At 51.4% G+C, this 15314-nt stretch overlaps 1 protein-coding gene across 2 annotated transcripts in view; it reads left to right on the forward strand.

Annotated features, from left to right (window-relative positions):
- Positions 1-1331: 1331 nt before the first annotated feature.
- Positions 1332-15314, forward strand: part of WIPI1 (WD repeat domain, phosphoinositide interacting 1) — a 36618-nt gene continuing 22635 nt past the window's right edge. Inside the window, exons 1-4 of one of the 2 annotated variants that reach the window (XM_062175495.1) lie at positions 1332-1461; positions 5670-5752; positions 8092-8261; positions 15056-15152. In XM_062175495.1, coding sequence (XP_062031479.1) covers positions 1382-1461; positions 5670-5752; positions 8092-8261; positions 15056-15152 — 430 coding nt within the window. In that variant the 5' untranslated portion in view covers positions 1332-1381. The remainder of the gene's footprint in view (positions 1462-5669; positions 5753-8091; positions 8262-15055; positions 15153-15314) is intronic. The other variant, XM_062175494.1, reaches the window with a different exon arrangement.

The raw sequence follows: 15314 nt of genomic DNA on the forward strand, positions 1-15314 counted from the left end.
TATCTGCCCAGGACACTGCTTTTATCACGAAACACAAAACACCTGCTCCCCACTCTAAAGTCCAGTTTCTCAATAGCAAGCCGATAGTAACAGCTTCCTCTTTAAAAAGCGTTGTGCACTTGATGCAATTCTCCCAACCACCTAGCCCCCAGCAGGCCAGACTCGGTTTTCTAACTAGAACAGAGAGAAGAGCAGCATTGAGCTGAGCCGGGACTTGCAAGGTTACAAAGACGCCACAGGGAGCGCACCCAGATCTTTCTTTCCAAGTAACAGGGGTAGCTTATACAACACGGCACCCAGCTCAACAGTCAGCACCTGTGCATCTCCTCGATGAATGTGTGTGTGAGGGTGGGGGTCGGGGTACAACACTGGGGAGAAAGAACAAGAGAGTGAGAACAGAAACTGCTCCATTTTGCCTTTCAGAAAGCCCAAGCCGGAAATCTAACCAGAAAAGCTCCAGAGAAATAGCGCTTTTATTTTTGGAGATTTATTTTCTAGTCCCAAGGCTCATCCAACGTGCAGGATTTTGTCCCAGATGAAGTAAACCCGATGGCTGCCAGGCGTGGTCCTGGTCCTTTGCAGGGCGCGGGGGTCCCACGCGGCACCGCCGGGCAGGTCCCCCGGGCTCCCCGCGCACGGTCCGGCCACGAGGGGCTCCGGCGGGCTCTCCCGCGGTCTGCACCGCCGCGCCTTCCCGACAGGGCCGTGCAGGGATCCGGGGAGATGATCTCCCCGGCTGTAGGAGCTGGCAGCCGCACCGCCACAGATAAGCCCGAGTCAGCCACTTCGCCGGCGGCGGCTGGAGGACTCCGCAGGAGGGCGCGGCCCTGGCGCCGAACGCTGGCTACCGAGCTCTGCGAGTGCCACGGGCAGACACTCACACCAGCCAGGCGGTTTGGGTGGGGCCGGAGCGAGCGCGTCGCTTAGTCTCCTCTGCCGAGTCCGAGACGCAGGTGCCGGAGCCCAGCCCGCCGACCCGGAGGCTCCGGCAATGAAAACACCACCACGTGGCCTGCAGCCTTTCCGTCACGCGCCTTCGCCCAATGGCAAACCGCGACGAGAAATCGGGGGCGGGCCACCAGCTCGGGAGAGAGCCCGCCCACAGGCGCCGCGGATTGGCCAAAGGAGCGGCACCGGCCCCCTCGGGCATGGGCTCGGGGCCAATGGTGGCCGGCAGTAGGGGCCCCGCCCTGTCAGCTGCTCGCTTCCTCGAGACCCGCACCGGGGCGGCGAGGGGCGGGGCGGATCGGGAAGGGACGGGGCGGGGCTAGGGGCGGGGCTAGGGGCGGGGCGGGCCGCCCGGCCCGGGGAGCCGGCGCGGGCGGGCTGCTGAGGTGGCTGCCGCCGGCTCGGAGCTGAGGCTGCCCGGGTCGAGCCCCCGATGGAGGCCGAGGCCACGGACGCCCCTCCCGGCGGGGCGGAGGCGGCGCTCAGCTGCTTCTCTTTCAATCAGGACTGCACGTAAGCCGCGGCGCCGGCCCCCTGCCCGGGAAGAGGGGGACGGAATGTCCGCGACCCAGGGGTGTTGTCCGGACCGCGAGTTGCGGCGCGAGAGACGCAGGCCTGCGTCCCGCGAGGGCGTGGGCGGGACGGCTGGGGGCTGCAGCGCCCTGGCTGGGGTCTCGTTAGCCACCCCTCCCCCCGGCGGCGGGGTTCGAGCCGGAGGACCGGAGTCTGCAGAGGGAGGGGGCTGGGGAGGGGTGGAGGGAGGACTCGGACTGCGGGGAGGGGGCGGCAGGGAAGCCGCGACCCCGGCCGGGCGAAGGCGAGGGCGGGGCAGGGGCCCCACACGAAGGCGAGAGCGGGGACGGAGGCCCGGCCTGTCGACCCCGGACGCTGTGGTGGGGGCGCGGGGAGATGGCCGTGCGGGGAAAACTTTCCCATTTGTCCTTGAGCATCCCAACGTGGCAGCTGGGCAGGGCCTGGCTCCCAGAGCAGCCTATCCCTGCGGCGCGGGGCGTCTCGCCCCGGGGGTCGGGGTGGAGGGAGCCCGCAGCGCCCACCCTGCCCTGCGAGGTCTCCTCCGAGTCCAGGAGCCCTTCCGGGGCCCGCTCCGCTCCCTCTCGCTGTGTGCTTCTGAGTGGGTTTTTAATGTTTCACTTGGATGTCTTCATCTGGACTTTGGCCAAAAAAAAAAAAAAAAAAAAAAGCTACCGCCAACCCGGAATTGCTGGACTGAGACTCGGCACCTGCAGGGTCCTGTCTGGAGCGCACGCCTGTCTGTGTCCCGCGTCCTGGAGGGTCGCATCTCCTTGGGGTCCCCCCCCCCGCCCCAGCATCAGGCAGATCGGGCAGGGATGGCCGCTTCCCTCTTTCCCACTTCCTGCTGTACCAGTTTCCTTCCGCCCTGTTCCCGTGCCTTGGCTGCCAGTCGCTGGGCTGTGCTAATATTGAACATTCAGTGGTGTAATTAAGGCCGTCGTGTACCATAAGCAACCTTGGCTGCCATTCCCTCTGTGTTTTTGTTTAAAAACAGCCTGCCCGGAACAATATGCCTTTGTTTGGGAAAAAAGCCATATGTGGCGTCCACTCATGGAGTGGCTCCGGGGCTTGGTTGTGAGTAGTAGTCACTCATCCAGGCATTTCTTGACCACAACCCACAAAAAGAAGTACATATTGCAACATTCCCCCAGATCTGTATACTTAGAATATCCATAAAATATTATGTGCAAAACCCTCTGGCGTTTCTGTCTTTTTTTAAAAAAAAAAAAAGCTGCTTGCCACCCACTGAATTGTTTGCAGGATCCCCTCGTGGGCTGAGACCCACCTGATGTTACAGATAAATTCTGTTTTGTAAGTAACATTTTGCAAGAGGGTATGGCTGTGCAAATGCCTGAGTGATGTTTTCCTTCCCAGTTGAACACTGGTGAAGGAAAGGAGTTAGAGTTTGTTTCCAAGTAGTAAATATTCTAAGTGCAGCTTTGTGATACTGGATTTAGGGGGAAAATGACGTTAATTTCTATTCTGGTCATTAAGGAATCCACAGTAAACCCCAGTTTCCTAGAGCAATTAGACAAGAATGTTTTTTTCGAAACTGTTCATTTTCTTAGTCCCTACTGTCGGTGCTGTGTGCCTGGAGGAGGGCCCTCCTGGCAGCTTTGGCTGCCTATAAATAAAAGTTCTTGTCACAGTCAGTTGCTTTGCGCCGCAGAGGGTGTGACATTGGATTTTAAAATAAGTCAAGCCCCTTTCCCAAAGGCATTTAGGTGTGTGGGTGGGTGTGTGCTTTTCTATAAATGTAGGCTGAGTTTGGGACCCAGTATTTCTGGGGAAGCTTAGTAAAGATTGCTAACCTTCACCAGCCTCCTAGAGCCGCACTGCGCTGGACACTTGAGCTACCTTTCGTGATTTGGTGGGTAATACATACTTGTCCCAGCCCTCATTCCCATGTGTGATGATGAGACTCTTGTTTCTATAGGAAGGCTTTATGAGTCAAACAGTCTAAGCTTGGATTTCTTGATTTGGTCTGTTTGTGGCCAGTGAGCCATCATTTCAGACATCATAGTGATCGCTGTGCTGTTTTCTCTTATAAAATTTTCTCCTGTTCCAGGAGCACGGCTTGTTTTTGGAAGTGACGGAGATGTCACAGCAATCGCTAGAGTCTAGGGTGAAGCCTTAGGAAGCAGCTCATGGCTACTTTTCCAGTTGCTGTTTAGTGTGGTTAATACTGCAGCTTTGGTGGCCAATACTGTGGCATAGGAGCTTAAGCCTCCACCTGCAGTGCCGGCATCCCATATGGGCACCAGTTCGCACCAGACTGCTCCTCTTCCAATCCAGCTCTCTGCTATGGCCTGGGAAAGCAGGGGAGGATAGCCCAAGTGCATGGGCCCCTGTCCCATGTAGGAAACCCGGAAGAAGCTCCTGGCTCATGGCTTCAGATGGGCCCAGCTCTGGCCATTTGGGGAATGGACCAGTGGATGGAAGACCTCTCTCTCTCTGTCTCTCCCTTTCTCTATCTGTAACTCTGCTTCTCAAATAAATAAATAAATCTTTTTTAAAAAATAGCTCTGGACAGCAAACCCCAGTCCCAGCTGCACTCCTGCCATTGTACGAATGTCTAACAAACCAAATTAGCTATTCAGCAGGTTGGAGGACTAAGGGACAGAACCTGCTACCTTGCCTATCCCTAGATTCCAGGGAAGAACAAACGTTTGGGTAGGATAAAAATTCCAGGGAAAATCATGTGACAGTCTCTTTTTTTTTTTAGGTTAGTGAAACAAGATCCTGGGTCATCCAGGCTTGCAGTAGTGAGTTACTTATTTTAGTACGTGGTTCCCTGTGAAGGGCGAATCTCACCTCTGCATGATGTTGTTAATGTTTATGCATTTATTTTTGTTTATTTGAAAGGCAGAGCAGTAGAGACAGAGGTCTTCCATCTACTGGTTCACTCCCCAAGTTCCTGCAACAGGTGGAGCTGGGCCTGCCAAAGCCAGGAGCCAGGAACTCAGTTCCATCCTAGTCCACCCATGGTGGCAGGGACTCAGGTGCTTGAGCCATCATCTGCCTCCCAAGGTGCATGTTAGCAGGGAGCTGGATCAGAAGCAAAGTGACGGGCACTCCAACTAGGCGCTCGGATATGGGATGCCAGCCTCCCAAGCTGCAGCTTGACCTGCTGTGCCACAAGGCTAGTCCTTGTGTATTTTTTTTTTTTAAGTGAGAAAGTTGGAGTAAACCATGTGAAGGTGCACTTCAGCTCTGGCATCCTCTTTTCCCTGGGAAGCACGCGGGGTCAGACTGCGGAGTATGCTCCGTGTAAGGTTTGGCTCATCACTGAGGCATTCAAGGCAAGCAGGAGGGAGGTGGCTGGGATTCCCAGCCCCTGGACAAAGTTGACTCATTTGGTTTCATCACGAGGCCAAGGACACCTGGATTCACACCCTGCCTTTGTCCATTGGTTGAAAAGTAAAACATTCAGAAAGCCAGATTTTTTTTTTTTTAGGGCCACATTATCCCAGATAAATGTTTAGTTTTTATTTTGTTTGTTCATTGTGATGACTGCTTTGTGGTGTAAAGCAGAGTTCTCAACTCTGGCTGCATGTTGGAGTACTTGAACTTGACAAAAATCCACTTAAGCTCCCCGACAGAGTTGACTGTCCATCCACAGGTGAGAGTTACAGGTTTGAGGTATCTAGGATATTTCTGTGGAAACTAGTGAGAGGAAGGAGCTGTTCAAGTTTGTCTACTAATGATGCATGATGCCTACTACGAATGTATATTTCTTTCTTCAAGGAAAGAAAAATAATTGACCACTTGGTAAAGTGTGTCTCAAACAGCAAAAAGGCCTCCTACTTGTTGGAGGCGGAGCTCTATGAGTATCCTTAAACCTTCCACTTTTCCCGTCTGCCCAGAGAGAATGCGTACTGAACACACACTCTGGTAGGTTTGACATTTTGTTTAATGACAGAGCCCAGGTAGTTTCACGTCTCTTAATCATCCCCTCTCCCCTCCCTTTTTTTTTCCCAAATTGCCTTTGACCTTTTTCCCTTTTATGGCACCTGCTTGCCTGACAAGGTCTGCTTCTCCAGGCAGGAAGCCATCTATGCCATAAGCTCTTGGAGATGTGTGTTTACCTGGATTTTTTGAGGCTGACGGGGGAGGGATGTCTGCAGACAGCTCTGTGGTTGGAGAGTGGTATCTGTTGCCATCCCCTGTGTCCTTATTCTCTACAGATCCCTCGCAATTGGAACCAAAGCTGGTTATAAGCTGTTTTCTCTGAGTTCTGTGGAGCAACTGGACCAAGTCCACGGAAGCAGTAAGTTGTGTGTCTGAGATCTCAGGGACGTGAAATCCTCCTTCTGGTCTTTAATCAGCAGTGCTGTGAGGTTTCTGTTTTTCCTTCCTTAACCAGCTGTGACACTTAAGGAGTCAGCATTTTTCAGATGTTAATATAAATCCTTACCTCCTCTTGCTTAAAAACCACAATGAAATGCTCATGTAGATTTGACAACAGCCTAAGCAACTTTTCTTCTTTGAAAGCATTTTCTTTGAAATCATATTTATTGGTACTTTTCCATATATTTCTATGCACAGTCATCTGTTTTTATAATTGTCAAACCAAAAGGTCATTTGTGATTTCTTTCTGCCATTATATTGGCACTGTGGAATTCAGGCACAGAAATATTTTCTTTGTTTTAATACAGCAACCCTATTCTATTTCCATGGCCTGTATCAAAGATGCTGAAGTCCTTTCAGTGGATATTAAAAATGAGTCAGGGGTGGGGCTTTGACCTGGCAGTTCAGCTGCGTGTTGAGATGATCACATCCCATGTGGGAAGCCTGAGTTCGAACCCTGACTCTGCTTCCTGCTAGTGTGTACCCTGGAGCCAGCAGGCGACGACTCACATAGTTGGGCCTCTGGTGCCCAGGTGGGGAACCTGGACTGTGTTCTTTTCCCAGGCATTTGGGTAGTGACCCAGTAAATGGGGGCTCCGTGTGTCTCTTTCAAACAAATGAACAATAAACAATAAATAAGCTTAAAAATTGACTCTATTTTCTCAGTGTAATAGTTGATACTTTCATCCTAGTGACAAATAAATAACCTCAAGGTTTTCTGGAAAGACACTGGTTTGATAAATATTTCGGACTCCTAATTTACTTGTGAGGTATCATTTTTATGACACCATTTGCCTGAATATCTTGTGCGTCTGTCCTGTGTTGTTCCCTCTGGGACTTACGCAAGCACGGGAGAGGCAGGCCCAGGAGAAGAATGCTCTCAGAAAGACACCGAGGTGTCACTGCAGGTGCTCGGAGGTGCTCTCCTGGTCATAGCACTGGGTCAGGATTGTTTTCCACAGGAAAGGGATCCAGAGAGGGCCAGGGTGCACAGCAGGATGGGGAGGGGGTGCAGGTTTAAGTGTGTTATTGCCCCCCCCCCCCGCCCCCTAGTGGTGCCTCCCCAGCAGGACAAGAATTCCGAAAGCAGGGGCTCTCAGTGGAGTCACCGCTCATCTATGGAACAGCGCAGTGACTAACTCCATAGTAATGCACTGTAATCTTCAAAGTAGCCAGACGTCAGCCAGCACCGTAGCGCTGTGGATCTACAATGCCAGACCCTGGATCAGAGCGCCAGTTCGAGCCCCAGCTGCTCTGCTTCTGATCCAGCTCCCTGCTAATGCACCTGGGAAAGCAGAGATATACAGTCCAAGAACCTGGGCCCCTGTCACCCATGAGGGAGACCTGGATGAAATTCTGGGCTCCTGGCTTTGATCTGGACTACTTCTGGCCATTGTGGCCATCTAGGGAGTGAACCAATAGATTGTAGAGCTCTGTCTCTCCCTCTGTCACTCTCCTTTTCAAACAACTAAATAAATCTTTTTAAAAAATAGCTAGAAGAGAGAATTTTGGATGTTATACCACACAGAAATGACACATATTCGAGCTGATGGGTATTCTGATTATCCTGATTGATCAGTACACAATGTACACATGTATAGAGACAGCACATGGTACGTGTAAGTTTGTACAGTTATGTGTTAACTCAAGATAAGATAAGCATTTGACCTAGTGGTTAAGACGCTGGCTAGGATGCCTGCTTTCCACATTGGTGTGCCTGGGCTCAGTATCCATCTCCGGCTCCTGACTCCAGCTTCCTGCTAATGTGGGCGTGAAAGGCAGTAGCAGTGGCTCGTGTAATCAGGTTCCTGCCAAAGAGAGACCTGGATTGAGTTCACATCTCCCAGCTTAGCCAAATGCTTGTTGCAGGCCTGGAGCGAGAATGAGCTAATGGAAGCTCTCTGTTATTGTCTGCCTCTCAAAGTTTTTAAAAAGAAAAGAGAAGGAAATCCCACCCCCCACCCCCCCAGGAAAAGGGTGGGTTGAGATGGTCCACCTTTGGCAGGAGGAGTCCAAGGTCAGAGGCAGCCCTGCAAATCCTGACTTTGTGTTCCGGCCTTGCTGTGGCTAACTTTCTCTGTACAGATCTGGAAAGGAGCATGGGAGGGCAAGCTTGGGAGCCAGCAGCAGAGGGTGTGGTCCAGTATCCAGAGGGCATTCGCAAACTGCCCTGAGCTGCTCCCTGCGTCCTGGGGGTGGGAATCCCTGCCCGAGTAAGCCATCCCATCCGGGTAACTCCGCTGCCGCTTGCCCTCCCAGATGAGATCCCGGATGTTTACATCGTGGAGCGCCTCTTCTCCAGCAGTCTGGTGGTGGTGGTCAGCCACAGCAAGCCGCGGCAAATGAACGTGTACCACTTCAAGAAAGGCACGGAAATCTGTAACTACAGCTATTCCAGCAACATCCTGTCCATAAGGCTGAACCGGCAAGTAAGTGGGCGAGACCCCTGAGGGTTCAAGGTTGCTGATTGGAGCCCAAGGAGAGGACAGACGTGGTTAACGATGAATGTCTTTAAAGTGAGCCTCAGATTCTGGAGAGGCCTGTGACACCCGGGCCCAGGAGCACAGGGGTAGCGGAGAGAGGCCATTCCACATGCTCGTCTTTGAGGTGTGCCTTCCGTGGTCCAGCACGGGCCACTGACTAGGTGCATCTCCCTGCACCCCTGGGTGCAGATTGAGCTCCGGCTCTGCACTGTCCCGTGAGCAGCCGCTGGGCACCGTTAGCCAGACGCACAGCTCTTCTGGTCTGGTGCTAGACAGACAGAGGCCATTCTCGCAGTCGGCGGTAATGCCTCTGAGATTCGGCGCCTGGGCAGGAAGCGTGGTCCTCCCAGGTTAGTTCTGAAGCCGGTCAGACGTCCATTGCCACTCTGCTGTCTACTGGGGCTGACCTTGTGGGCCAGCTCCTCCGCCTCCTGCGTCCATGTTTCTTTTTCCCAGCTGATCCTTGACGATTTTTTTTCTCGAAATATTTTCTTTGTTGAAAGAAGGGTTGTTCTTATCTCAAATATGCAATGCATTCTGTTTTAGAATGCAAGGACTCTTCAAAAAGTTCATGGAAAATGTGTATTATGAAAAAACTGCCCATAGATTTCAAAAATTTTTTACATCAAAATGACTTGTATTTCCACTTTGCCCTGAAAATTTAAAAATGTTCCTTATTTATTTATTTCTGAGGCAGAGAGACAGGCAGGCAGAGGTCTCCCTTCCACTGGTTCACTCCCCAAATGCCTGCAACTGCTGGGGCTGGGCCGGGCCAAGGCCAGAAGCCGGGATCTCAATCCCTGTCTCCCACATGGGCACGAGGGACCCACATGCTTGAGCCCTCACCTGCTGTCTTCCAGAGTGTGCAGGAGCAGGGAGCAGGACCAAGAGGGGAGCTAGGCCTGGGATCCGGAAACTCCAGCACGGAATGCGAGCATCCCAAGTGGCATCTCGGTGACGGCGCCAAGTGTCCCCTCCCCCGCCCCCCATGAACGTTTTGACGCACCCTTGCTCCTACATATATCTATATTTTGAAAGATCTGTTTATTTATTATCTGAAAGGCCGAGTGACAAAGAGAAGGAGAGAGAAAGAATGAGATCTTCCATCTACTGGTTCCCTCCCTAGCTGGCCACAATGGCCAGGGCTGGGCCAACCCAAAGCCAATAGCAAGGAAGTCCGTCTAGGTCTCCCAATGTGGGTGAGAGGAGCCTGAGTACCTAGACCATCACTCACTGCCTTCCCAGGCACATTGGCAGGGAGTTGGATCAGAAGGGCAGCAGTTGGCATTCGAACCAGCACTCCTATATGAGATGCCTATGTTGCAAGTGAGAGCTTAACCCACTGTGCCACTGCACCAGCCCCTAGTCCTATGAATTTGTGGAGTGTCTGGGTGTTAGCAGATCTCCTCTTGAATTACTAGATTTTCTATACTGTGAGAGCAGGGACTGTGTCAGTTTGTGCTCTATATAAGGCCCGGTAGCAAAATGCTCATAAATACCAGGTTCCTGACTATGCAATAAACAAAGAGATCCTTTGTGTAGTGTGCAGGTCTGTCTGTCCAACTAAGTATTCCCAGGAGGTGACGGCTGTTCAATTTGTTGAGGACAGCCTGTTCTTTCCTGGTATCTAAACCATTAAAGTGCTAATTAATTTTTTCTTTTTAACCAAATAAGAGTGAGTGCTTCTTGAACCCTCTGAGAAGGGGGCCACTGTTTCCTTGGGTGATTGGTTGTTTTGACCCAGCGTCCACTGCAAGCCATAGAAAACAACGTGGCAGAAAACAGGCCGAGAAATAGCAGGTGTGCACTTCTCAGTAAAGAGCAGCAGGAAAAAGAAGGGTGGGTTCTCGGCCAGCCCAGCGAGAGAAAGGCAGTTGGTGAGTTTTCTCCTTGGAGGGGTTATATATATATATATATATATATATATATATATATATATATATATGAGATTTATTTATTTGAAAGTCAGAGTTTATTTATTTATTTATTTGAAAGTCAGAGTTAGGGAGAGAAGGAGACAAGCAAAGATCTTCAGTCTGCTGGTTCACTCCCCAGATGGCTGCAGTGGTCAGTGATGGGCCAGACTGAAGCCAGGAGCTTCTTCTGGGCTTCCCATGTGGGTGCAGGGGCCCAAGCACTTAGGCCATCTTTAGTTGCTTTCCCAGGCCATTAGTTAGGGAGCTGGATTGGAAGTGGAGCAGCTGGGACTGGAACGCCACCCATATAGGATGCCGGCACTGCAGGTGGTGGCTTAATCGCTGCACCACAGTGCAACCGCTCCTTGGAAGTTTGTTTTGTTTTGTTTTTTGTTTTTTTAGGATTTTATTTATTGATTTGAGAGGTAGAGTTACAGACAGTGGGAAGAAGAGACAGAGAAAGATCTTCCATTTGCTGCTTCACTCACCAAATGGCTGCAATAGCTGGAGATTGGCCAATCTGAAGCCAGGAGCCAGGAGTTTCTTCTGGGTCTCCCATGCAGATGCAGGGGCCCAAGTGCTTGGGTCATCTGCTGCTTTCCTAATCCATAGCAGAGCTGGATCAGAAGAGGGTCAGCCAGGACCAGAACCAGTGCCCACATGGGATGCCAGCACCGCAGGTGGAGGTTTAACGTACTGCACCACAGCACCGGCCCCTCCTTGGGAGTTTTTAAGTGAGATTCCTGGCCCAGGTGCTCTCTGTGAAGTCTTTGACAGCAAAAGTTTCATTGCAGGCATTTTGTCTTTGCAGGGAGCAGTAGCCGGTGGAAGGCACCTGAGTCTCTTTCTGGCACTAGATTGGTTATCTTTTCAGATTGTCTAATCAAATATCCTATAGAGACCAGAACCCTCAAATAATGCCTCCTGTATTTGCTTATCTCCTTTCCCTCTTTCCTCTGGTGTTTTCCTTAGCAACGGGGACAGGGAAGGCTTGCTCAGGTGTCTGAGTCTGTTAACCTTTGGGTGCCAGCCGCCCCAAGTGCAACACTCATTAACTTCAAGGTCCTCCTCCCCCACCTTTAACGATCACAGCTGCACCTGAGCCGCTCAGAACCCGATCTCACGGTGCTCCCTTCCTCCACATCTCCTCTATGAAGAATGTCTGGAAACAGGTCGGGGAAATGTTGGTGTTTGCCTTTCTATTTATTTATCTGAAAGTCAGACTTACAGGGAGAGGGAGAGACAGAGAGAGAGATCTTCCATCTGCTTGTTCACTACCCAAACGTCCTCAACAGCAGAGGCTGGCCCAGGCCAAAGCCAGAAGCCTGAGCTCCACCTGGGTGTCCCACGTGGGTTCAGGGGTCCAAGCACTTGGATCATCTGCTGCTGCTTTCCCAGGGACATTAGCAGGGAGCTGGATCAGAAGTGGAGCAGTCGGTACTCAAACCAGTGTCCATATGGGAGGCCAGCACTGCAGATGGCGGCTTAACCCACTATGCCACAGTGCTGGCCCCTGGCATTTGCCTTTTCTTAAAAACCACAAGTTATGGACTCAAGTTTTGGTTTGGGAGACTCAGCTGCTGCCAGCCCCTTGCCAGGTGAGGGTCCGGCAGTGCCTGAAGAGCCACCTATCGGGGGAAGGGAGAGGGGCAGCAGGTGCAATCCCTGGTGTGTGGCGCTCAGCCCACCACCCCCTCGGATCTTCAGGCAGTGAAATTCCCTTGTGGAAAACAGGAGAAAAAGTAAAGATCTGTGTAAGGAGTTATAAAGAAGCACAACTCCCAATTCCTCTAAGTACTGAGACAAAAAGACCACTTAGGGATGGTGATATGTCTTGCTCTTGTTATATCCCTTGTGATTAATTGAGGCAGTGTATTTAATGGCAAACAGACGCTAAGCCTGATGTATATAGATTCACAGACTTTAGCAGTACTGTGGCCATCTGCCCGATGGGGGCCCTTGTTAGCCAGCTTACAGGTTGATCGGACTGAAGTCTAAGTCCATGGTGCTGGAGGGACGATGCTATAAAGTGGTCATTTTCATTTATATAAAGGAGTTTATTATTTACAAAACAGGAAAGCAAAGTGCCAGGGAATGAGAGCAGTTGGAGGCAAGGTTGTGATTCTGCTGAGACTGAAAGTTGATGTTAAAAAGCAGTTAAGGGGCCCGGCACTGTGGCATAGCTTGTGGTGCTGGCATCCCATATGGGTGCCAGTTTGAGTCCCGGCTACTCTACTTCCAATCCAGCTCTCTGCTATGGTCTTGGAAAGCAGTAGAAGATGGCCCAAGTCCTTGGGCCCTGCACCTATGTGGGAGACATGGAAAAAGCTCCTGGCTCCTGGCTTCATATTGGCCCAGCTCTGACTGTTGTGGCCATTTGGGGAGTGACCCAGCAGATGGAAGACCTCTCTCCCTTTCTCTCTGTCTATCTCTGCCTCTTTGTAACTCTGCCTTTCAAATAAATAAATCTTAAAAAAAAAAAAAAAAAGCTGTTAGGAGGTTGATGCCTTGGTGTAGCAGGTAAAGCCACTACCTGCAGTGCCGGCATCTCATATAGGTGCTGTTTGAGCAACTCCCTGCTGATGTGCCTGGAAGGCAGTGGGAGATGGCCCAAGTTCTTGGACCCTGCAGCCACCTGAGAGATCAGGAAGAAGATCCTGGCTCCTGGCTTTGGCCTGGCTCAACCCTGGCCATTGGTGCCATTTGGGGAGTGAAACAGTGGGAAGGAAGACACCTCTTTCTCTCCCTCCCTCCCTCCCTCTTTCTGTGTGTGTGTGTGTCTTCCTCTCTGTCACTTTGCCTTTCAAATAAATAAATCTTTTAAAAATGTCACCAGGTTGTGCTCATCCCAGGAGCACGTACTCACAGGGCGGAGTCCAAGTGACTCCTCCTCCCTCCTGGGCTTTTCTGTTTCCACTCCCGGTTATTCCTGTCCGTAGCCAGTGCTAGTGGCTGAGTGGGCTACAGAACAGCTGGCACCATTCGCGCTGGTGGGAAAGTCCAGATGAGCTCATACAAGCTCCGTCACAGTGCTCTTCCTGTAAGAGGCCTATGTTGGGGCCCTGCTGTCCTGGGATTGGGTGTGGGGCTGCGAGGGGGTGTGAGAGATGAGAAACCTCAGAACAGAAACAAACACAGAACATAATCCAAACCATGTACATATTGACAGAAGGCTGAGTGATCAAGTAAATCGCAGATAATATTCCCTGGAGAAAAACTAACATGTCACCAATTTTGATGATACCCAGTCTCTGGCCATGGAACCTTAATAGAAATTGAGCGCAGCATTTAAACTTGGTTTTCCTACTTGGTCAAGTTGTGGTCTCCATTCTGAGCCGTGAGGAGGCTTACCGGGGAAATGGCCTGCTCCTATTTTGTAGTATTTTTAGGTATCTTCCCTTCTAACTGATGTTCCTTGTGATAAATGGAGCTGGCTGAAGGTTACCTTGCAGTTAACACACTTGCATCCCACATGGGAGTACCTGGGTTCACTTCCTGGCTGTAGCTCCTGACTCCATCCTCCTGCCAGGGCAGACCAGGGAGGCAGTGATGATGCTCAAGCAGTTGGGTCTCTGCTGTCCTGTAGGAGACCGGGCTGCATTCCTAGCTCCTGGCTTTGGCTCTAGCCCAGCCCTGGCCATTTCAGGCATCTGGGGAGCGAACCAGCAGATGGGAACTCTCTGCCTCTTAAACAAATAATAAAATAATTTTATTTTTCAAAATTGATTTATTTATTTTGAAAGAGTTAGAGAGATCACTCTTCCATTCGCTGGTCCACTCCCCAGATAGCCACAATGGCTAGCGCTGGGCCGGGCCAGGCCAAAGCCAGGAGCCAGGAGCTTCATCTGGGTCTCCCATGTGGGTAGCAGGGTTCCAAATACTTAGGCCATCTTCCACTGCTTTCCCCAGCCACTAGCAGGGAGCAGGATTGGAAATGGAGCAGCCAGGACACAAACTCGTGCCCATATGAGATGCCAGTGTCACAGGTGGTGGGTTTACCTGCCATACCACGCTTGCCCCTAAAGTAATTTTTTTTTAATTTATAAAATGGACCGAGCCTGAGAGCCTGTTTCTCATAGCTTGGTGTGCATCGTAATTACAGATATCTCCACCACACCGGAATCTCCAGGGAGAGCCCAGGGCTTGCTCCTTCGGTAACTGTGGAGCTCATGCAAGTCTGACAAGCCGCAGCCTAGGGGAAGCCGAGTTAGGCTTGTGCAGAGGTGGGGCAGCTGCTCAGAGCATGGGAAGAGCTGCCAAGCAAAAGTGCCTCCCTGACAGCTGCACTTGTATGGGGCCGTGCATCCCCCCACGCTGACCCTGAGACCGGTATTCCACAGGCAGAAAGCACTGCCTTGGGGAAGAGGCTCTGAACTTGAAGTTCCATCTGAGAAAGAAGAGAAGGGTCTGAGGGCACTGGGGGAGGGGGGCACACACCAGCAATAGGAGCTGAGCCCCAGGCAGCCGTAGGGCAGAGGACCCAGGGCAGGCACTGGCTTATGTTGGAAAGGGAGTCTGGTCTGTAAGTGTTGGGAATTCTGTTTTAGAAGAAAAAGGTAGTCTAAAAAACTAGGGAGAGAGAGAGAAGGAGAAATCTCGATTTCTAAATAAAATGTCTTTGAAGATCTTCTATGTTAAGCTTCTGTTCAGGCAGATAGTGCTATGCGTGTGCATGTCTGTGCGTAACCGTAACCTTCAGGATGCATCCTCAAAGCTCCTTCTCTAGAATCGAGTGAGGACTCACGTGGGAGCGGAGGGACTCCGATCGCGTGGGTCCCTCTCGAGGAGTCGGTGCCGTAGACTGACAAGTCTGTGTGATTGCAGAGGCTGCTGGTTTGCCTGGAGGAATCCATTTACATTCACAACATTAAAGATATGAAGCTGCTGAAGACCCTCCTGGATCTTCCTGCAAACCCAACAGGTGAGCGCCAGACAGCAGCACCCAAGGCCCCGAATCTCACAGCCAGGTGCTGCTTTCCCAAGCTGTGTTTCCAGCTGACTGGAAGCGCTGAAGCGGTGTTTCCCCTTGAGAAGTCTTAGTGGTCGCAGCTTGAGGCTTTGTTGTCATGGAGGCAGAGCCGAA

The sequence above is a fragment of the Lepus europaeus genome, chromosome 18, assembly GCF_033115175.1.
Source record: "Lepus europaeus isolate LE1 chromosome 18, mLepTim1.pri, whole genome shotgun sequence".
NCBI lineage: Eukaryota > Metazoa > Chordata > Mammalia > Lagomorpha > Leporidae > Lepus > Lepus europaeus.